General features: G+C 36.2%; 1 protein-coding gene across 1 annotated transcript in view; it reads right to left on the bottom strand.

The window, feature by feature from the left end:
* The window catches only part of MAN1A1 (mannosidase alpha class 1A member 1), a 73507-nt gene that overhangs the window by 19080 nt on the left and 31221 nt on the right, over nucleotides 1–23206 (bottom strand). The window contains exons 3-5 of the mRNA XM_007428300.4: nucleotides 22332–22447; nucleotides 11766–11846; nucleotides 8410–8504 (exon numbers count right to left, since the gene is read on the bottom strand). Coding sequence (XP_007428362.2) covers nucleotides 8410–8504; nucleotides 11766–11846; nucleotides 22332–22447 — 292 coding nt within the window. The remainder of the gene's footprint in view (nucleotides 1–8409; nucleotides 8505–11765; nucleotides 11847–22331; nucleotides 22448–23206) is intronic.

Here is a 23206-nt window from a genome sequence, read left to right on the forward strand (position 1 = left end):
CAAAAAGCTTCTAATATAATGTAAGGGAAACAATTATCTGCCTGCAGCAATTTAACTTTTCAGAGTTAAAGTACAAAGTCTTTTGCTGTATGGTATACAGTGCTTGGTGTATAAAGAGATCTAGAAGGAATTCAACCCACATTTGTGAGATCTCTGCTCTGAGTTTCTTGCTTTGTTACAAATATATTACTCTGGTTAGAGCTTGGATGTGTCTCTGTTGAGGCCTGTCTGAGACTTTGCCAGTTAAAGTACTGCTCAAACAAAACAAAAACAAAAATCCAACAATAATAGACTATGAGGCTGAGTCCCTAGTCCGTCTTGTTCTGATAGACTGATACAATTCTCTGTGGAAGAAGGAAATAACATCCTATCTGTCCATTGTGGGTTCTCCCTTCAATATCTATCTACATTTGGACTTAGACAAAACCTGGAGTGAGGTCAAGGAGAGCATTTTTGACCTTAATGTGCAAAGAGAGAAACGTCTCTCATGCCTCTCCTATAATGAGCTCATGTATCCACCTTTCATTATTCTCAAATACTTTTATTATATATTTGTGCCCTCACCCTACAGGAGGGGACTCATACAGTGGTATCCCCTCTCCAAAGTGCTTATAATGCAAAGTCTGGTTGTTGTTGTTTTTTTTGGTGTCTTTGAGTCAGTGTTGACTCCTGGACAGCGTTGACTCCTGGTGACTGCGTGGACTAGTCTCTGTAAAGTTAACTAAATTCTGTGCCATTGCAATGGTGGTCAGAAACTGTTGGGTTGTAACATGATACAGATATACTTAGCTCCTGCTATAGCCTTTTTTATCTCTGATATTTTGTTTTTATTTATTTTTTTCTTTTTGGACTATGATAATAAATATTAGATAGATAGATAGATAGATAGATAGATAGATAGATAGATAGATAGATAGATAGAATTTCAGTCAGGAAACAATCCTGACGATACAATTTACCTAGTTAATCATATATTTTGAAATAGACACTGGGAGAAATTGGGTATTTTCATGCACATTTAGTACAACATTCTGAGAACTTAATAGCATTACAGATATCAATTAAATTCTTCTGGATATTAAGTATGTGAATTTCAAAATTTCTGTCTAAAAAGTAGGTATTAATTTCAGAGAAAAATGACAAATTATTTGATTTCAATTCAGCTTTGAAATGTTCTTATTTACCAGTCAAATGTTGGCTGTCAGTGTTTATAAACCTCATCCATCCATATTGTTACAGCAAACTGAGAGATAGGCAGGATTTATTGGTAATATTTTTTATATGTATTAGTATAAACAATATGCTCCTTTTCTCATCTAGTCAGATGCTATCTTTTTTTCATTTGTAAATGCTAACTAAGGCCAATGATGCTTTTGACAAAGTGTATATATTCCATCTCAAATCAGCTGATAAAATTTGATAAAAAGTGACAAAAATCTGTGCAGCATTTCTCCCATCTTTAGCTTGGAACTTATTGCTGGATCAACCCAAGATGGTTAAGGTAATGGCTCAATTTCCCTATTAGTGAATTACTGGCATAGTTATTATTGGCACAAAACTGGTGTTTCCATTCTATAAAGTTGTTTGAAGACAAAATGTGAAAAAGCTCATATTTCTCCTAACATGGACATGAAGCCTTTCTTCAGAATTGTAAGTTATGATGATGCACATGGTACATAAGAAATGTTTTGCAACATTACTGGGAACATTAAAAAATATTTATTTTCCATATAATATACACCATAAATAAATGCTTTTTCTATGAATCTACTGAAAATAATTTGACTCTAATGTTATGCTAATCTAATTTTATGTAATTAACGATATGAATTTTCAGAACCAAAAGCCACTGTGGGTTTCTTGATATCAGTGTGTTACTTTTCAGAGATCTTTTATTTCTTTTAAATTTTGATTATTTTTTTGTTTATTTCACAATCAGATGAAATAAGGAGCTTTGACTTTATTTTGTGCAAAATGAACCTGGATAAGATGTTTCTTTTTCTTTTGTAATAATCTTCAAATATTCTCAGTATATTTAGTACAGTTATCATTTTTTGTGCATGATGCTTCTGGGATTAAGAATGAAATAACGATAGATTTAAACTGCAATCTTACACCCATTTCTTGAATAAATTGGATTTTCTGTATAAAACATGCATGGGATGGCACGTTATATACATTTTTATTGAATTATGGACATACACAAATACACCTTCTAGTGAAACCAAAGAAAAATTATCAGAACGTTATGCTGACAATTGATAACACAAAATTATTAAGCTAATTTTTATTAGTAGTTTGAAATAGAGACTAGAAAATCAATTATTGACAGATGAAAATTCCAAAGGAATAGAAACTGAAATTTGCACTTCCTTCTTGCCCAGAGGATACTCATTAAAATTCTTCAGATATTTAAGCTTGCAAAGTTTAAAGGCTTAAGTTCAGTTCTATGTTACAAAATTAGGAAATAAGTGTTATAGATCATCAACTGAAGCATGAAGCTCATTAAATTTCAAACTGTTTTAAGTGATTACATCCAACTGAAGACACTGACAAACAGAAGGTTTTTAAAAGTTCCTATACTGTATTTATCCATGCTTCATAAAGCTGTCTGTTCTGGAACGTCAAATGATTCAATCAAAAATTACTAAGAGGTCATCTATCATGGCTTTATTTGCTTTCTTCATCGCAATAAATGAAAAAAGTCGCAGTACTGAAACAAGTAATAACGTGCTACAGAAGCTCCAACTGTAGGAGCTTCTGCTTACAAGTTGCAACCCCTGCTTGAACAAATAGGTTTACTGAACCGTTCCATACAGTAAACAAATACATAACTGAAAGAACAAATATATCAAAGCTATTCCTACAATATTGACTATGTTCTTTGCAGGTTGTGGATATTTTACAGGCCAAAGGTCACAACACAGTCTGTATACTTGCCTCCCCCATCCCCTTTGTAAAGTAATGTTCTAATCCTGGAAGCTGCAGAGATTGACCTGAAAATATATTAAATAGTTAATTCTGTTAAAATATTTTTACCTCAGGGAGATAGTGAGCAAGACTCCCTTGTAATGAAAACTGGACTGCAGCCTTAGTTTCCTTCCCACTCCTCATGGTGAGTGGAAATAGATAAGGTTAACAAAGAGATAAGCAACTAGAAAAATTATATACAACAATGTATTTCCTTGCAAACTTACATTATGAAGACTTCCATCATTCTACCCCATGTGTATGATCTTTATTGTAAAATGAATTACTATTATTAATATGAATGCAGAATTATTCAACCCTGAATATATTTGTGTCATATTAACGGTTCCCAATCTTTTCAAAAGGCTTGTATTGTACAATTTGTTTTCCCAGGTGATTCTTAGTGCAGAATCTATAAATACGTTTTTTTCCAATCTTGTTTGTTTTTACGACAAATATTTTGACTTAGAAAGCTGTTATCAAAGTTTAAGAGAATAAAAGAAGTTCTTTAAAAATTGGTACATGCACCCAATGTTTATATGGGAGAACAGCCCTGCTAACAATGGGGCCCACCAATCAATAGGTGTCCTGAAGAGTTCCAGGGGTAGAAAATCTTCTCCAGGGGCCTTATTAGATTTCAGAGATTGAATAATAAATTTGATTTCTGATACTGACACTGGAGGTCAGGGGGGAAGGTTTTCAAAGGCTAAAGGATCAATGATTTGCTTATGTGGGAGGCATAAAAATCCTCCTAAACTGAAGCTGGAATCGGAATGTCGAATCGGAATTTACATTCCTTCAATAAGCCAGATACAGTATTCCAGAAGAAAATTGAGTTTGTCCCTTTCGTTGAAATTTCCAGTTCTGACCATATCTTATTCCTGTAGGAAGCTTTTTTTGAGGCTATCAGTTTCTTCCAGCCAGAGATATTCCAAGTCAGTAACTGGATAGAACCCTTCTGCTTAATATTAGTGGGGGTGATTGGAAAAGTATTGGAATTTTGGGTTAAAAAACACAAGTCTTTCAATCATTCAGTGGGAGTGATGTTATCCAATATTCCTTCGGTGTTGAAAAAAATGTAGTGGTTTGACATTTGTCTACCTTCATTGCTGCCTTGCTGTTGTATGAGCTCCGACAGGTTTTGAGATGAGCAGCGATTTGGGTGGGCTACTTTTGTAGGTTGGCAACTCAGAATGGTGTCAACGTCCAAAAGGGATGGGTTATCCCTAGGCGATGATGATTTTCCTGCCTCAAGTTCTCTCCTTAACCCATTTTGGACTGCTTTGTGAGATGTAGCCCTAGCAGATGATTTGGGGCTTGTGTTTATTTTTAGAAGTGTTGAACTAAGGGTGTCCTCCTTGTAACTCAGTCCTACTTCATGGCCAACCTCTGTTGGTAACTCACAAAGATTTGGGCTGCATCTTGCTTCCTCTTGCTATTGGCCTCAATTTTGTTTCCATTTCTTAGATTTTTTTGTGTGGTGCATCAGGAAGCAGGGGGAGTATGGTAGAAACTACTGCCGAGGACTCTTTGTTGTTCTTTTCTGTGTCTATATACCATGGTAAAATAGGAGGTGAACCAGCAGATGGTTTCTCAAGATAGGTACTATTTTTTGGGGCAGTTGGGATGACCAACTCCATTAGAGGTTTAGCAGCTTTACGTGTTATTGCTAATAATTCCCTCAGATTGTCTAGCCTTTTTATAATATCCACTTGTTCAGTATCTGGCAAGGTACTGAAAGAGTTAATCAAGTTTGTCTCTAAGGGTTCTTCAAAAAACTGACTTGCTGTGAGAGGTACAGACTGTTTGGTCAGGCTGTCTCTTCTCAAGGATAGTGATGATAGAATGCCCTTGGAGTTACCTACTTTTATGTTGCTATAATTAAACTTTAAGGTAACAGCACTCTTATTGCTAAGATGAGTTATTAATGAGCTAACTCCCTCTGTGTGAAACACATATAGTGGGAAGATCTCAAACTTGCTCAAAAAAGGCTTCATTTTGAACAACATGCTGGTGATAGTATGATGTTTAAATGTTAGAAGGATTAGTTTAGAGTCTCTCCTGGATGGAAGCCATTCAACAACTGCCTTTTACACTGTAGAAGCTGACTAAGAGAGAGAATGGCTGCAGTTCTGGATCCCCATTTTCCTCTATTTCCTCTGTTATTTTGGACTTGTAGAGTGATCTGATTTGGCTGTAAGTAACAGTTATGATTTAATCGCCTTTTGTCCAGTACTTCCTGAGAGAGCGGTACCTGGGTGCTCCTCTGGATGTAGGCTTAGATCTCTTACCAATAGAAGAGAGTATGTGAATATTAGATCTCTTAGTTTGTTCCTCACTCTCCTTTTAGGTTCCAAAATAGGATCCATCTTTCCACCACTATTATCTGCTTTTGAGATACAGTTGTCTCTGGATGAGCTTGTTTTGACGGAATCAGCAGTAGTATTTGGATGACTGTGTTTCAGTTTCATAAGAGACTCTAAAAGAGTGTCCACTTTGTTGTTAACTGAGGTTAGAAGCTTAAAAATTGACAATACTGTTTGTGCCATCAGTAGACGTTGTCTGGTTATAAAGTCAGTAACATTTTTGTTTTTTAAATCTTCACCCCCTTGTTGTAAAAGCCTTGCAGCAGCTGGACAGATGGCTGCAATCTGTGAGGGAGAAGCTTCCTCAGGGATAGAAGCAGAAAGATTTAAAAGTTGGAAGCTCTCTCTCTCCGCTTGTAGATCCCATTCCAGGGGGTCATATCTATTAGAGAGGCTATCAGGAAAAGTAGAGGGGGTTTGGTTACTTACGGCAAGTAGTTACTTGCTTTTTAAATAACTGTCAACTTTGAGCTGTTTGGTAGGCTTGAGTGAAGTCTGAGAAGCAGAATGTGAATCTTCTTCCTTTTCCCCATGGCAGAAATGGTAAAAATACAGGTGTCCAGTAAAAATAATAAAAATACAGCTCTCCAGCAGAACAAGAATAAAAAGAAAATGAAATAAAAACAGAATGGAATGGAATGGAATAAAAGCAGAAGAGCTAGTTAAACAAATTGTGAAAGTTCTTAACAGCAGATGCTACCTCGATGCCATTTTCTGGGCTCCCCCTGCATGAATGGAAGAGTAGCAAATCATACCCTCCTTATATAAATGTATGTCTTGCTCCAACATTTTTCTCCTCTTTCCCTGTTACCTCAGGTTAAATTAGTTCACACTGAGCTAGTTACGTGGACTAACATTGGCTATAAAGGCCCTATAATCTCAGATATAAAAATGATTGATTTTTCAAATTCATCCCTGTCTATGTACTAAAAATACATTATCTAGGGAGATCATGCATCAGTAAAGTAATACAATAAACTACTTCTTAAAACAATTGATTGCATACTATTAATTGTAATTCCAAGTGACAAGCATTTTAAGAAATGAAGGTATGAAGGAAATTAGGGTTGCAAGCCTTCAAGAAGTAAATACACAGTTTGGAGCAGTGATGTGGAATCCCAAACCCATCAACATTTTTAACTCCCATATCCTTTTCTGTAGCCCCCTGAGTTGCAAACTCTGCTTCTTAGACTTTATTAATGGAAAGAAATGCTACAGCCAGCCAGCTTCATTCCTGTCCCTGTAAAGAGCTCCCTCAATAGACAAATTGCTTTTTATCATATCACTCTAGAAAAACTGGTAATACAGGAAATTACTAAGTTGGCAGTACTGTAGCAGATACTTTGAACAGCAAACTTTGGACTCTTTATTAAGTGTTAAACTTCCAGAGTATGCTTACAGGAATACCGTTATTTGATGATTTGACTGTAATGTTCCTGTATACATGGCCCAGTCATGCAGTCAGGGTTGGTTAGATTTCCCGTGTATCAGAAAAGTCATGTCACATTTTACAGCCTTCTATATATGTCCTACTTTTTGGTAGCAACACCCTCTTGAACTACATTTGCAGTCCAATCTTCAGAGGTTTAAAAAAGCCTTTAAAACACTTCTTTTTTCAGGATGCTTATGAAGTTGGAAGACCCATGCTTTGCAATTTCAGTACCAATACTGGTTTAAATTATGGTAGTGTGAGGTTAGATAATATTTATAAAATTGATCTATTTTATATTATGTTGTGATTTTTATTACTGACAGCTTATATTGTACTTAAGTATAAAGACATACCAACTAAAATACTTCTGTAGCTCCTACTAGTGTGCTACAAATAGCATTCCAAGCAGATGCGTTTTTAAACTGAAATCTCATTTTTGTTCAGGTGATAAGCAGCTATGACAGAAACTGATACTTCTACAATACTGAAATTGATGTTTATTATGCTTATCCAGGAAGCAAATAAACTGACAGTTGCCACCTGCAAAGCAGCACACATGGAACTTAGATTTTTAAACTATCCTGCTTGCTGCAGGACAGTTAAGAATCCTTGTCTTAGAGGTGCAAGTAATTGCATCATCAAGTTACAGTAGCAAATAAAGGCTCTCCAAAGACTACATGAGGTCCCTGGATGCCAATCCCTTACAACATAACTCCAATTTTAAGGATCTCTACCCTGTCATTTAATGTAGATCCTCTCTAATGCCCCCTCCCCACCAAAAAAAAAAAAATCTGAACATCCTTTCTAAGTTGAGAGCAGACTGAATACATGCAGGAATAGTTAAGCGTTGCAATGTGGAGTGTTTCTGTTCTGCCAATTACAGCCTTTTCCAGAATACCTCATGCCATCCTCCTTTTCTCAGCCTGAGCAATCGGTCAGCCTTCCACATTCACTGAACGTTGCTCTACCTTTGTGTTGCTTTAACCTCCTTACTCCTGTTTTAGGGGTTTTCTGTCCTTACATTCAGCTGATGTCATTTTGGCTACATAAAGGATCAACACTGGAGAACGAGTACTTTACTATTACAAAGGATTAAGCGTAAGACCTGCACCAGAAGATAAATAATTCTTATCTATGTATAAAGAAACTCTAAGAGGCATTTTAAAATAACTGTTGATGCTTTTGCTGATACTGTTATTGTATGAAATTGCTGTTAGATAAATAAGTTTTCCCCTGCCTGCTGTCTTGCAGAAGTGTTGGACTATAACTTCAAACAGGTCCAACCAGGATGAGAAAGACTGAGCTAGTTTACCACTTGGTTACTGACACAACAGAGTAACTCAACCAGAAAATTTCAGTGAGACAGATTAACAATGAACCAAGAATTCTGTGACCTGGCCACTTGTGCTACTTCTTAGTAAATATTCACAACAGATGCTGAAAAAAACTACATTATTATGTCCACACAAGCAAAAAGGTAATTTGAATTAGCTATGTCTGCAACTTGCAACAAAAACATAGGAGAAAAGACTACCTGATGGCAATTCAGGGAACCAAGGAACTTAATCAGCAAGGAAATACAGGAAAGTTGGTCTGCAAGATTAACCTATTCAATATGTAGGTCCAATAGTCCACTTTTACCTTTTGATATTTAACAATGCCCAAGGAATTCCTGTGGGGGTATTAAAAGCTGGAAGCAACTTCTCTCCTAGTTCTACTGCTTTTTTTCGAAATATCTAAAAATGGGAATAAACAAGAGTTATGTGATACAGGAGAAAATGAAAACAACATTTCTATATTTTAATCTGAAATTTCAAATAAAATTCAGAACATTCTTCTAAAACTCTTTAGAAATATTTGGCAAGAAAATGAGAACTGTAAACAGTATTAAATATACTCAGCATTTAAGGAGGCAAAGGGGCTAGATTAAATTTTGTTAATACAAAACACAGTATTAATTATACTTTTTTTTTCAAAATGTTTCCCTATTTTTTTTCCCAAAGAGAAGCTGCTTCCAATTGTTATGAACTAGAGTTGCCTGTTAATTAACAAAAGGCCAACTCATGACACAGAGAAAAATAGTATTACTCTAACAAAACAGAAGAAACAAGTTTAATTGAATAAAATAAAAATATTCTGTTTGGTTTCGTCAAGTTGGTAAGCTAAGCTATTCATGATGAGACACAATATTTTGATCTGTACTGTTTAAATAACAAACTGCAGTAGATTTATAATACATTATTTGAAGTATCAGTTTTCTATTCTTATCTGGAATAGGTTGCTAAAGTAATTTTTTCTATCAAGGAGAGACAATGGCTTTGTTCAATATACAGTTTGCTTTTGTTTTAGTAATGGCTTTTTAAATAATCAACAGTGGATAGGTTCATATAGTGTGCAAACTATAAACCACACCCTAAGTCAAAGATGAATCAAGCACATTGGCAGAACATGATGTATGACCTGAAACACTGAGTCCTGGCTTAAATCCCTCTCCACACTGTAAGAAGGGAGAGAAGAGGAGAAAGCATGTGATACTCATGTCTCATGGGGGCTTGCAGGCCATTGCATACAGAGCCCTATGTCCTGCATTAGGAATATATTTTAACTAGGACAATAGAATTTCCTTCTTCAAGCTCCTCTGTTCAGACTTTACATTTAAGGAAATACTTTTTGGACAGACTGGGTGCTCCTAAAGTCTATGAATACTATGAGAAAGTTTTGCTCCTTTTAACTTTTTATTTAAAAACATTATATAGAATGCTGTAAATCAGTGTTTTTCAACCTTGGCAACTTTAAGATGTATGGACTTCAACTCCCAGAATTCCCTAGCCAGCATGCTGGCTGGGGAATTCTGGGAGTTGAAGTCCATACATCTTAAAGTTGCCAAGGTTGAAAAACACTATGGTAAATTGATGTATAGTTCATATATTTAATTCAAGTGAGGTAGTCCCAGGTATCACATACCACTGGGCATCCCAGCAAGGCTAATTAGCTTGACCTTTTCATAAAATGCAGGAGCTACTTACTGAAGCTGGTGCTTTAGTTTAATCTAAGTTACTGCTGAGATAAAACATGCCGGCATGACTGTTTTTCATGTGTAAGATGTCATCTTCCTCCCTGCCATTAATGTACTGTACTGTTTTTATTGTTTGATGGTTTTAGTATTTTCAGTTATTGTGTACTCCACCCAGTGCTTTTGTTACTGAATGGATTAAAATAAATGTTTAATCTGTAAATAATACTCCATAAATAAGTCTGAAATTGAAACCCTTGCCATGGATGATAAATCTTAAACTGCTACATTTATATTTATGAAGTTACCTGACTACATAAAAAATGCACTACTGCTGTAAAAACTTCCATTGTAGCAACTGCCTGAGGGGGTAACAATTTAAGGTCTGCTGTAGCAGAAACAAGTGCGGCAACAGCCTTTACTGGTGTAGGTACCGACCCAGTTTCAGCAGTAGATTTCTTATCTTCTTTGAGGTAAAATAATAATTTTGAAAACACAAGGGATTAATATAACATATGTAGGGAGTGACCAAGCCTCATTTCCCTCATTGGAGAATTAAAATGGTCTAAAATTAAGCAGTGAATTTGGAAGAATTCAAGAAATGCAGTGCCAAATTTTTGAGACTAATATATATTCAAATGTATACTAATTTTGGATCATCTCACTCTTATTATTATAAACATATAGCAAGAGTAAGGTTTGGTTACACTTTAAAAATATTATGTTATGGATCCCCTATACATGGCTGACAATTATTGATTTTTAAAATTAATATCCCATATTTTACTGTTTTATTAAAGTTAATAAAGAAGCATGCCTGTTTTATAACTTATAATGCTACATTAGCAGCCGTTGTACAGGAAAGACAGCATTTAAGCAAAGTTAAGAATTTGGGGGTACTCCCCAAAAAGGGAATGATCCTCTTATTAGTTCTCATGGGCTATCTACAGATTTAACACAACTTGGGGGCCAAAACTGAATGACACAAGGTCTGTGCTTAATTTTTGTGAGATAGGACATGAACAGATGATAAAGAAGATGAATCTGACTATTAAAAAAAAGGTCATATGCAATCCTACAGATCTGTGTTTCAACTCACTAATGTAACACTGGGCCACCAATCTCTCTATGGCATGAATTTAACAGCAATTCTATGAAAGCCTGTTCAAATATTCAGAAAACCTAAGGAGTTCAAGCACCAACCTATAGGCAACAGTGTAACATTTCAATAGTTCTGTCAGTTCAACCAAAATTTTAAAATCCCTATATATAAAGTTAGTGTGTTGCCAATAACTGCTTGTATCTAACTGAAATGGCTATGCCAGAATCTTATTTGAAATGTTCAAAATGAGCAAGAGATTGTGCTGGGTTTTTAGCACTGGATCCAATATTTAATGTTAATTCTCTATGGCTATATTATGATGACAAAATAAGTGATGAATTTCAATCTTTTCAAGCACGTGTCAAAATGATTTAGAAAAGTATACATGAATAGTAACCTACTTTTTCAATTTAGAGATATAGGCAACCTTAAGAAACAAGCAAACCTAATTCACTAAACTTTTGAGTAGCAATATTAATACAAACAGAATTACAACTGCCAAAGGAATATATTAAAGGATGATTTCTATTCACTCTCACAGAACTGGACTTTATCCTGTAATTCAATTTTTAATTCAGTAGCAAGAGCCAGCTTGGTGTAGTGGCTTAAGGCCCCAGGCTAGAACTGGGAGACCATGAGTTTTAGTCCTGCCTCAGGCACAAAGCCAGCTGGGTGACCTTGGGCCAGTCCCTCTCTCTCAGACATAGGAAGGAAGCAATGGCAAACCACTTCTGAAATCTTGCCAAGAAAACTGCAGGAACTTGTCCAGGAAGTTGCCAGGAGTCAATACTGACTCAAAGGCATGCATGCATGCATGCATGCATGCATAAATACCATATATATATATAGTATATATATATATATATATATATATATCCTTACCTCTTCTCCAGAAAGATAGTACGCTGAAAGTAGCCCTCCAACAAAACGGATGTTTACTTCAAAAACTGAGATTTCTGCATTCTGGAAATATCAATATATTCTAAGTTATAAATCAGTTTGAACACAAGAAATGTAACAACACCATCTTATTGTTCTTAATACTTCTATTATAAAGTATAAATTAGCCCTATATTATTGGCTTCCAGAAGCACCCAAACTTTTTGCAAGATAGATTGTCAATTCCTCCTCCTCTGACAGATAATTGGAAATTATCTGTATTTTGCATAATACTGAGGAGGTTATGTTTCATTACTCTAAAGACTGTTGCAAACTTGTTTATGGAATATTAGTCTATGGAAATGAGATTAAGAGAATATCTCATCTAAGGGAATTCAATCAAATAATTTGAGATTTACAATTATGTGGGTGTATAATTTCCTGCACCAGAATCATACTCTCACTTCTCCCCCACTTTACCTTCAGTTTCTTATAGGTATGTGCATCTGAGTCTGACCCAAAGACTATACTGACCCACCTTATATCCTAAAGGTTTGGGTGATTAGTCTACTAGCTTCATCATTCTTCTAAATTGCAATGTGCTATATTTGGTAAAATATTCATGATTTGTAATACTTTTTTTTTTTTTTTAAGACAAAGCATGCTTATGGGAAAAGAGGCTATGTGGAGTCTTGATTTAAAAACTTTTATTTTACCACTTAACCACCCCTCCCATCTCCAAAAAATGCATATGGCAAAGAATTAGTGTAACTTCAAAACTGGTAAGAAGGAGAGAAAGCAAGTAAGTCTGCGAATTATATTATAACCAGAATAACTCTAAAAAGTTGGGCTATATTGCTTGAAATTTTTCACCTTTCCCCTCTTGTCAGCTCTCCTTCAATCCTGACAAACAAAATACAATGACAATCCACTGCTGCAAATGAGATACAGAATTTTTCTTCTACTTCTGGCAACCCTCATATCCAAGACATTCAGAACATATTTTTGCACAGTTATGCATCTGTTTCTCAATGAATTCTTCCACCTACTATCTATCAGCTATAAGATTATCAGTGGGAAACTGGTGGCTGTGCCCTTTGCTCCTATTCTCATACTCCTATCCTCATACTTATTTTCCTTACAAAAGAGAAACATTAAGACATTTTTTAAAAGTCATGTTTAATATAAAGTGTAAATTTGCCCTATATTATTGGCTTCCAGAAGCACCCAAACTTTTTGCAAGATAGATTATCAATTCCTCCTCCTCTGACAGATAATTGGAAATTATCCTACCCTTTATCATAGGTTAAATGAGTACTGAAATGAATTGCCAAACCATCTGAAGATTCTACCATTTTAAATTTTACCTCCAAATAAACCTTTTAACAGATTTCCTGAAGCTAATAATAATTGTACAAATCAAAACTCTGGCACAATGTATTATATGGTTTGCTGAGACACATAGAACAAAGACAACATCCAGTGCTGATTTGAAAACTTTATCTTTAATGGTACAGTTATCATCAAACTCATTATGGCACACTAAGATCACCCTGGGAAAGCATGTGGATAAAAGAGATTCATCTTACAACCAGAAAGCCAATCTGTATCAGAAGGGTATATGGTTAGGTTAGTAGTGTAAAAAAATTAGGAATCTAATGAATTTAGATTCATTTAGGAATCAGGAATCTAATGAACTTAGGATGTTTTGGAGTGATTTTGTTGGTTTGTGTGCTAGAGATGCCATATGGTTGTAACAATCTGTTGGCGGTTTCTGAGACGTTTCTGATGTACGGCAATGTGATCCTTTTCATGGCTTGTGTGGGTTGTGTTGTAGTAGGTTGAGTGGTCAGGCACTTTTTGATAAAATTATGTGGGTATTCATTTTGTTGGAAGATGTTGTATAGGCGGTCTTTTCCCTTTTTCTGCTTGTGAGAGATGGATAAAATGTTATTATTGACAAAGAAATAGTAGCTTGAGCATGCTAAGAGTGCAGTTGTGTGAGAGAGAAGGAAGTAGTGTTAAGTGTTATGGTTATCAAATAGTGGCAGATGGAGAGGAAGTGTGGGACAATGTAAATAAAAACTTATTTACAATTTACTTATTTTGCAAACGCTTCCAATAAAACTTCTGACTAACCCAGAGAGATTTGTGGTGCTTGTTTCACACATGCTGTTCTGGGTTGCTGCAATGCGTTTGTGCTCACTTGAATAATGTTCTTACATAGCTCCTCTTGTGGGAGGTCGGGTTGTTGCTTTGGTAGTGGAGTACTAGATTGGTGTGGATTGTCTTCCGATAAACTTGGGTTTCTAATTTCCTGTTGTTTCCTCTGCTAATGAGGATATCCAGGAAGGGTAGAGTGTTGTTGTTTTCTTCTTCTCTGGTGAATTTTATTCCTTTGAAGATGTTGTTAATGGTTTCATGTGTCTTCTCTAGTTGTTTCTTTTTTATTATAACAAATGTGTCGTCTACATACCGGATCCATATTTTAGGCTGTATGTGTAGGAGTGCTATCACTCCAAAACATCCTAAGTAAACCAAAAGACCCAGTTGCCCAAGAAGAAAAAACAGGAGTCATCTACAACATACAGTGTAAAGACTGCATCAAACACTACGTAGGACAAACAGGCAGAAGATTAGCAGAACGCATCCATGAGCAGCAACTAGCAGTCAGAAGACAGGATGAAAATTCCTTAATTGCACAACACATGGACAGACTCAACCACAGTTTTAACTGGGAAACTCTCAGCATTTTAGACCAAGCCAAATCCAAATATGCAAGAGAATTCTTGGACGCTCGGTATTCAGACAAGGCAGCAATTAACAGAGACATAGAGATAAACAGCATCTACACACTATTCAAAAGAGACAAAAGACCAGAAGATCACCTCACCAGCATTCAAGCACCAGCAATCATCTCCAGCAATCATCACCCAGATAAGCAAAGGTCACCATCAGGCATACAATCAAGTAGTCAACATACACTAATCAATGAACTGCCAGAAGAGCAAAACAGAACCCCCACCCCTACCAGCACTGGCAAAGCAGGCCACAGCAGATAAATAGAGAGCAAACCTCATCCCATTTTAGCACTGAAGATGTTACCTAGCCGGGTAATGAAACGTTTGCAAGAAAAGAACCAAGCTCAGAGAATCCCAAGGACTCCACAGTCCAATATATACTGAATATATTCTCTCTCTTCAGACTAACAAGTTTGGGAAGGTTCTAGCTAAGTAGCATGTTCAAAAGTGCAGGATCTGATGAATACATTCGTATAATAGGCAAGATAAACATAAAAACTATGACATAAAACACTAGGATCATAGAGTTTTAATATTAATTGTAGTAAAAGAATTATGTTCACTGCCAGCTCCCTATTCTTGATTACAGCATACAGTCTCTGCAGTTAATGCAACTCCAGAAAGGGAATGTCGAGGGCACCACCCTGTTCTGTTTTATTGGATGAGTTTCTATTGTTGAGCCTGAAGTGTTCAGACTAACACTATGTGCTCAACCCTTGCCTTTCTTGGATTATTAAATCCAATAGGGAGGGGCTGTTTTGGCTAGATCCAAGAAACTGTAAATGCCTAAGTGAGAGAGGGAGTAGTTCCAGCCTCTTCAAAAGAGACAATTATCAGTCCATTTCTGAAGAAACCAGATCTGGACCCAGAGGATGAAACAACTATAGCCAGTGGCCAATATTCTCTTCTTTGACAGGGTGTTTGAGCAAGTGGTAGTTATCAGCTCCAGGCTCTCTTGGATGAGACTGATTTTATAGATTCTTTTCAATGTGTTTTCACGCCTGGTTATGGAACAGAAATTGTTTTGGTTGCCCTGTGGGATCATCTGTGCCATAAAAAAACCAGACCAAATCAAACCAGGGGAAGTACAACCCTGCTACTTCTCCTGGACCTCTCAGAAGCTTTTGATTCCATCAACTAAGGTATCTTTCTGGATAGGCTGTTGGAGTTGGGGGCACTGTATTAGAGTTGTTCCACTCCTATTTAGATGGCTGATTCCTCATGGTAGTTGAGCTGTGGAGTCCCTTATGGTTCTTTTATCCCCCATGCTCTTTTGAGCTAAATGATTGTTTTCAGGTTAATGACTATACTGGCTGCTGTATTAACTGTTTTTGTTGTTGTTGTTAGGCATTGTGAATGCCCTAGGTTGAAAACTTAGAATATAAATCAAAATAATAAATATACTGTGCAACACCAGACACAGAGCTGCCAACAGCAATTAAAAAAAAAACAATGCGGACTTAATTGAAAATTATGCTGTTTTACCCATATCAGATTTTGGAAACAATTATCACTATGCATGTTTAATGAAAACTGTTCTCATAGTTGCCAACTTCTGCTTCTCAAGTAAATCCTGACTTATATTTCTGGGAAGCTATTCCAAACAATTATTTAATGAATTGCTCACAGAAAGTTATATTACGTCAGTGTCACATCTTGTTTTGTTTAAAATGAAAAAGCATTTATCACAGCTTGGAGGGTCTTAACTGTTGTCTCACTGCCTGAAGATTGTATCCTTGATTATTTCTGACCTGCACATGAGAGCAGCTCTTAATCAGGCCAAGGTTCATTTTATTCCAGCATTTTATTTCTCACATTGGCCAATAAGATGCCTCTGGGATGTTCCCAAGCAGCAGACACACTCACCTCCTATCATTGTCCCAGCAACTGGTAATTGGAGGTATGCTGCTGAGAATTAACACTGTATCTTAAAGAATAATAGCCCTGGCTAGACTTATTCTCCATGAATTTATCCAACCCCCTTTTAAGGCCATCTAAATTAGTGGCCATCACCAACATTCATGTAATGAATTCCACAGGTTTGTTATGTGCTGTATGAAGGAGTAACTTTTTTTCCCTTCCAGCTCTCAATCTTCTTCCAATCAACTTCATTAGATGGCCCCGTCTCTCCTCAGTTGTCTTTTTATTCAAGCTAAAGACTCCCAGACATTCTTGGTTTTTCTCATACAGAAGATGTTTGAGTCCCTGATTATTTCTGTTGCCTTTTTTCCAACTGTGGCAACCAGACTATACAGAGTATTTCACATATAGACACCCAACATAAATTTATAAGGGTATTACAGTGAGAGCCAGTTTGGTGTAGTAGTTAAAGCATCAGGCTAGAAACTGGGAGACCATCTAGGCACAAAGCCAGGTGAGTGACCTTGGGCCAGTCACTTTCTCTCAGCCCTAGGAAGGAAGCAATGGCAAATGACTTCTGAAAAACCTTGCCAAGAAAACTGCAGGGATTTGTCCAGGCAGTCTCCAAGAATTGGACATGATTGAACAGATTAAAAAAAATTACATTGTTAACAGTTTTATTTTTGATCTCTTTCTTAATGATCCCTAGCATGACATTTTTTTCCCCACAGCTGCCATATACAATGAGTTGACATATCCAGTGAACTATTTACTATATCTCCAATATGTTTTCCATGGTAAGTTACAGATAGCTCAGACCTGTCCTGTACCAGTAATTACAAGTGCAGGAGGTCAGATTTACAATAGATTAGAGTACTTTATAGCAGCTATGCACCTTATTGTGGTGCAGGAATGCGAGAGCCCAGGAAAACAAACAAGCTGACTTCAGAAGCCAAAGTTCCATGCAGACAAATCCAAGATCCAAGAATTAGAGCTGAGTGTAGTCTTGTACCAGTCCAGAGGTCAGCCAGTGAATCAGAAGCAGCACATATTCAGGATAGGTCTGAGACTGGAAAGCTGTTTAGCAACAGAAATCAAAGCTCTTTTTAATAGCTCTGATTTAGTCATGTCTATTTTCCTGAGTCATGCCTTTTTGAGGAGCCTCGTTGAATGACTTGGTTCTACTGACTTGATCTTTCTCTGTAAAGACTGGATCTTTCCCTACTTAAGCTCTAGGTCAGGTGATCCTCCTTCTCTTCATTATCTGACTGCTCCAGAACTGCAGGCTCTTCATACAACAGTTTCTATTCTTTCTGAACCTCATCTACAGATATCTGAGAGTCTGCTGGTGACTAAATTGCAGGATTAGAACTTGCTTCTTCAGTGCAGAGTCTGATTCATCAGACAAGTCCATAGGAAGACTCCATTAGTGTATAAGTGAAGTTAGAGGGTTTTGTCCTAATGTATTACTTCACACTTACTTGCGTCTGCTATTTGGATTACCATTCACCCAGTTTTAAAAGATTATATGGAATTTTTCATTATTAGTTTTTACCATCCTGAACAGATTATTATTTGACCAGCTCCCTGCTTAATCCTAAATCAAGATCTTTTGTAAAGTCAAAAAACATTGGTCCTAACAGACTCTTGAGGGCTTCCAGTTCTTACTGAGAAAATTTCCCATTTATTCCAGGTTTTGTTTTCTGTTTTTTAACTGAATAGGAATTCATAAAATTCCTCTTCTTCCAGGACTGCTAAGTTTACTCAAGCATCATTAATGGGGAACTTTTCAAAGGCCTTCCAATACTTTGGTACTTAGCCTGATTACTAGGAGGTCAGCATTTCTACATTTGAGTTGCTTTGAGAACTCTCAAGTAGATGCCATCAGGACCTGATAATTTTTGACAGTGTAATCTCTCAATATGTCATAGAATATCTTATCTTGTTACCAGAGTTTGCTTTAGCTGTTCCAATTCACTCCCTGAGGTTCATACTGTATATCTGTCTGGTATCTTCTGCAGTAAAGAGAAATGCAAGACATTACTTTATTATTCTTCAGTCTCTAGAAACTCCTTCAGGATTCCTTTCACTCCTTTGTCATCTAAAGGCCCAATTGCTTCACAGGCTGGTTTTCCACTTTGAATATTTAAATATGTTCTTATTGTTCCTCTTCATGTTGTTTTGTCATATTCTCTAATCATCATTAGTAATCATTTTTTTCTTTCCCTGCTAATTATCACCTTATACTTTTTTTGCCAGTGTTTGTGCTCCTTTTTTCTCCTCCTCTTTAAGCCAGGTTTTCTATTTCCTAAAAAAAGCCTTTTTAATGTTTACAGCTTCCTGGACATTACTAGAAAGTCATGATGCCCTATTCCTAGATTGGGCTGCCCCTTTATTCCCCAGTGTAAGAAATTCTAGATGAGTATCAATTAAGCAGCCTCCAGACACTATACAGAGACCTAGCTATCTTAACTTTCAGTCTCTCTGCTACCAGTCCCCTCATTTCTTTTAGAAATTTTTCCTTCTCAGACAAATGTGACTACATTGGACATTTCTGGCTGTTTCCCACTGCATAAACGTCAAGGGTATTATGCTAACCGTGGTTCTATAACAGTTACATTTTGCACAAAACCATGGCCACTAATGACTGGACCTATATTATGGAATAGCTTTCCCCTGAGGCCAGGTTAGTACCTATCCTAATGGCCTTAAGGAAATTAGATGAGCTTTTCCAGAGGGCGGGAGCAGATGATCAGCAGGCACCATCTGAGTTATGCTATTGTTGCAATAGTAGATTTGGTGTTATATAGTGTTATTGTTTTATTGCTATAGATAACAAGGAGTCCATATAGATTTTGATGATACTGTATATAAACTAGCTAAATAAATCAGTCTAGGATTTGTTCTAGTTCAGTTGGTTCTAAGTCTAGCTCTTTTAAGTTTTGGTTGGTTCTCGGTTTTTAGTTGGTTCTAAGTCTAGCTCTTTTAAAGCCAACTATTTATGGTATCAAAAATTTTGGTTTCTTTGTTATGAGCAAAGTGTTAATGTACCAAGTCTACATGGTGTATAAATGTACCAAGTCTACGTGAGTCTCCTTTCCATGCTTCCCTGATTTCTTTTAACATCTAAAGATCACCTTCCACATTTTGACCAGGTTGGCTATAGCACAACCTAGATCTATTTAAAACTTTATAACATTTCCTGAAAACTTTCCAAACTGAATGCTTGTCAGCCTGCTCCTAGGCATCAGTTTAAAAGCTCCTCTGTTGCTTTTTTGATGTTATGTGCCAGCAACCTGGCTCCATTTTGGTTCAAGTGAAACCTGGGCTCAAATGAAACACTTCATATTGGCTTTACATACAAGGACTATTGATTAATAATGTGCCATCAAGTCATTGTCGACTCTTAGCCACCACATAGATAGATTTTCTCCATGACAATCTGTCCTTAACCTGGTCTTTCAGGTCGTTTAATGGTGCACTCATCACCATTGTAACTGAGTCTATACAAGGACTATAGATTCAAATAATCATGGGGGTTGCATAGCCTTAATGTTTTGTATTCTTTCTAGACTTCAAGTAAATTTACCTGCCACTACATATACTGCAGTAATGGAGCAAAATTAAACTGAACCAAAATTTTATAAAAAGTTCATTGTGAGACTTACTCCTTTCTCTCTTATTACTCTTATTCTTTCTTTTAATTTATAAGTCTGAATTGGCTAATTCTTGTTTACTTCAAAAATTTTCTTTTGGGAGGAAGCCATATCAATACAGCTGGGGTTGTGTATCCCACTGCATCTGCTATGGTATGGAGATGTGAATGACCCCAACCCAGCTGCCTTAAAACAAGCTTTAAAAACCTTGTTCTTCTCCCAGGCACTGGATTAGTGTGTAGTTGGGTTTCTTTAAGGTGGGGGATGAAGTGAGTGCTTTTTGAATTTGCTCTCTCTGGGTGTCTACTGTTTTCTTAATATGATTTTTTTTCTTATCTGCTTTTTATGGTGAAGCTGCCCAGAGTCATTTTTGGAGTTCTGAAGCCTGGAAATGTGATGAATGAATGAATAAAAAGATAAACAAATACAAACTATGTTATGGCTATAAGCTTACATATACCTTCTGTGAATAAACCCTATTGAACTCAATTGGATTGCACTGTTAAGCACATAAAGATTATTTTACAACAGGCAATTATAAATTCTATGTCTATAATTATAATGACAAAAATATCTTGGAAAAAGCTTATCTTTTCATAAAAAATCATGTAGGAGATAAATGAAGTAAGTCAATACTTCTGGGAGAAGGATTTTCTGCTATTTTAAGTACAGTGGTACCTCGGTTCATGAACGCTTCTGTTCACGAACAATTCGGTTCACGAACAGTTCCGTTCGCAAAATTTTGCCTCCGTTCATGAATGCCGGATCGGGTGACGAACAGGATCCACGGCCATTTTCCCTCCCGTGACACATGGTTGCGGCTTCCTGTAGGGAGGGGTACTCCCTCCAAGCAGTAACCGCCTCCCCACCCGCCTTCCTGTCCTCCATGCCAGAAGTTGCGTCGAGCAAGGTTAGCTTTCTCTCTCTTCGTACTGTACTTTGGGTCATATTTTTGCGGTTTAAAAAAAAAAAAACATATGGTGTTTAAGAACGGATTAACAGTAATTACATTGAACCTTATGGGGAAATTTGATTCGGGACGTGATCAAAAATCGGTTGGCGACCAAATTCGGAGGGGTTAGAACGGATTAACCGTATTTACATTGAACCTTATGGGAAAATTTGATTCAGTTCACGACCAATTCGGTTCGCGACCAGAGTCGCAGAACCAATTAAGTTCGTGAACTGAGGTACCACTGTATTCTGAAAGTGTGGGCAATAATGACTCTTTAAAACATATGCAAGATTAGAGATTTTGAATTGATAACTGCCGTCTGGTCTCATGTCAACACAGTACTTTCAATATTCTGCTTTTCCATTCACAAACTGTTTCTAGAATAGTATCTGTATAAACTGATATTAATTAAATCTGTATAAACTGATATTAATTAATTAAAGACAGTTTGTAACTTTTCTTTTAAAAAATGATCCAGTCACCTATCTATATACTGTATTGCAACAACAGTAGAAAGGATTTGACATTCTAAATAGGTAAATGTTCACATAGTCAGAACAGAAGCCTATCCTTAAATCTTTAACTAGACAACTCAATTAAAATGGACTGATCTGCCTCAGATGGAAATTAGAACATGTGAGGAGAATATGACTTATAAAACTTAAGGCTTTTGACTAATTGAAACATATTAATGAAACTAGCTTTTAGAGCAATAATACGTTAATGCTATAATAAAACTAGCTTACAGAGCAATAAATAAAATTACTATGTGGACTGAAGTTTTCAGTCATGTGCTTATTATCAGTAATATTGAACAGGAAGCAGGAAAACAGATGGGACAAGTAAAATGCTGATGGAAGGAATGTGGCAAGAGAAAGAACAGGGAAGTGTAAAATTAGCACGAAAAACGGTTGCAAATCCTGGGAGTCATGTTTTGTGGTTTGTGGTTTTAAGGAATAAAAAGGATTGCCAAGAGGGGGTTGGAGCCACTCGGCCTCAAGCTGTCTATTTGACCGCTTGTCCGTGCTGGTCCTCATTGCAGTGGGAATGTATGTAAGTATGTTATGTTATTGGTCTAAAAATTAATAAAACTTTTATAATCTTGAAGTGGTCAGTGTTTTGGTGTGTATGTCTCTCATGTTTGACGAGGTTTTCCCTTGACAAACAGTATAAGGGAAAACTCAGAACTTGCCTATTCCTCCTGAGAAGAATGATAAAAAATGCAGAAACCTGAACATTCTTTCAGTCACATCAACAAACTATGTGTACAGAAGCAAGAGTACAGGCTAATACTCACCACATTGAAATCAAGATTTTTCTCCACCCACTCTTTGGCTTCTTTGAATTCTTCTTTCATTTCCATGATGTACAGTGTATCTAAGGCATCAACGATAGTTGCTCCTTGAATATTACCTGAAAAGAGCCAGCAACGTTATTGATAGAGTTCCTTTATTCGCCATTACAAATATTTGTGAAGAGAGAAGTTATAGCAACTTTCATGCTTAAATTTCTAGACCCTTAGTTTTATATACATATACATATACAATTTTTATTGATAGTTTTAACAACAATAAGAACTAATACCAACTAAAATAGAAAGAAAAAAAGGAGAGAAAAAAAAAGAAAAAGCTAAAAGTACAGAAAGAAAAAAAAGTAGAAAAATAGAAGAAAAAAAGATATAAAGTTATAAAGAAAGATATAATGGCTTCTGATCTTCTTCACAACAGTTACAATTATATTTTAACCTCTCTCTCTAAAGTTACATCATGACTCTCTTCTTTCTATAATCTATCCTGTCTAATCATCAAAACCATAAATCATAAGTTCATTTTTTTCTTTTTTATGCAAAACGTCCATAAGGGGTTTCCAGTCACCAATAAATGTAGATATTGTCTTTTGTCTAATCAAACGAATCAATTTAGCCATTTCAGCAAGTTCTGTCATCTTCACCAACCATTCCTCCATTGTAGGTATTGCCAAATCTTTCCATCTTTGTGTATACAATAATCTGATATATAAAAACAGTGTTCCATGACTCTTTTCTAACTGTTTATCCATCAGTCCCAGGAAGAAAAGTTCTACTTAATTTTGAATTACAGATTCTATTATACCATTTGTTTATTAAACTATCAATGTCTCTCAGTGGTTGACAATAAAAAATTCAGTGGTTGA

The sequence above is a fragment of the Python bivittatus genome, unplaced genomic scaffold (genome assembly GCF_059951505.1).
Source record: "Python bivittatus isolate LINGU-HERP-01145 unplaced genomic scaffold, Pbiv_v1 ctg000020_np1212, whole genome shotgun sequence".
Taxonomy (NCBI): domain Eukaryota; kingdom Metazoa; phylum Chordata; class Lepidosauria; order Squamata; family Pythonidae; genus Python; species Python bivittatus.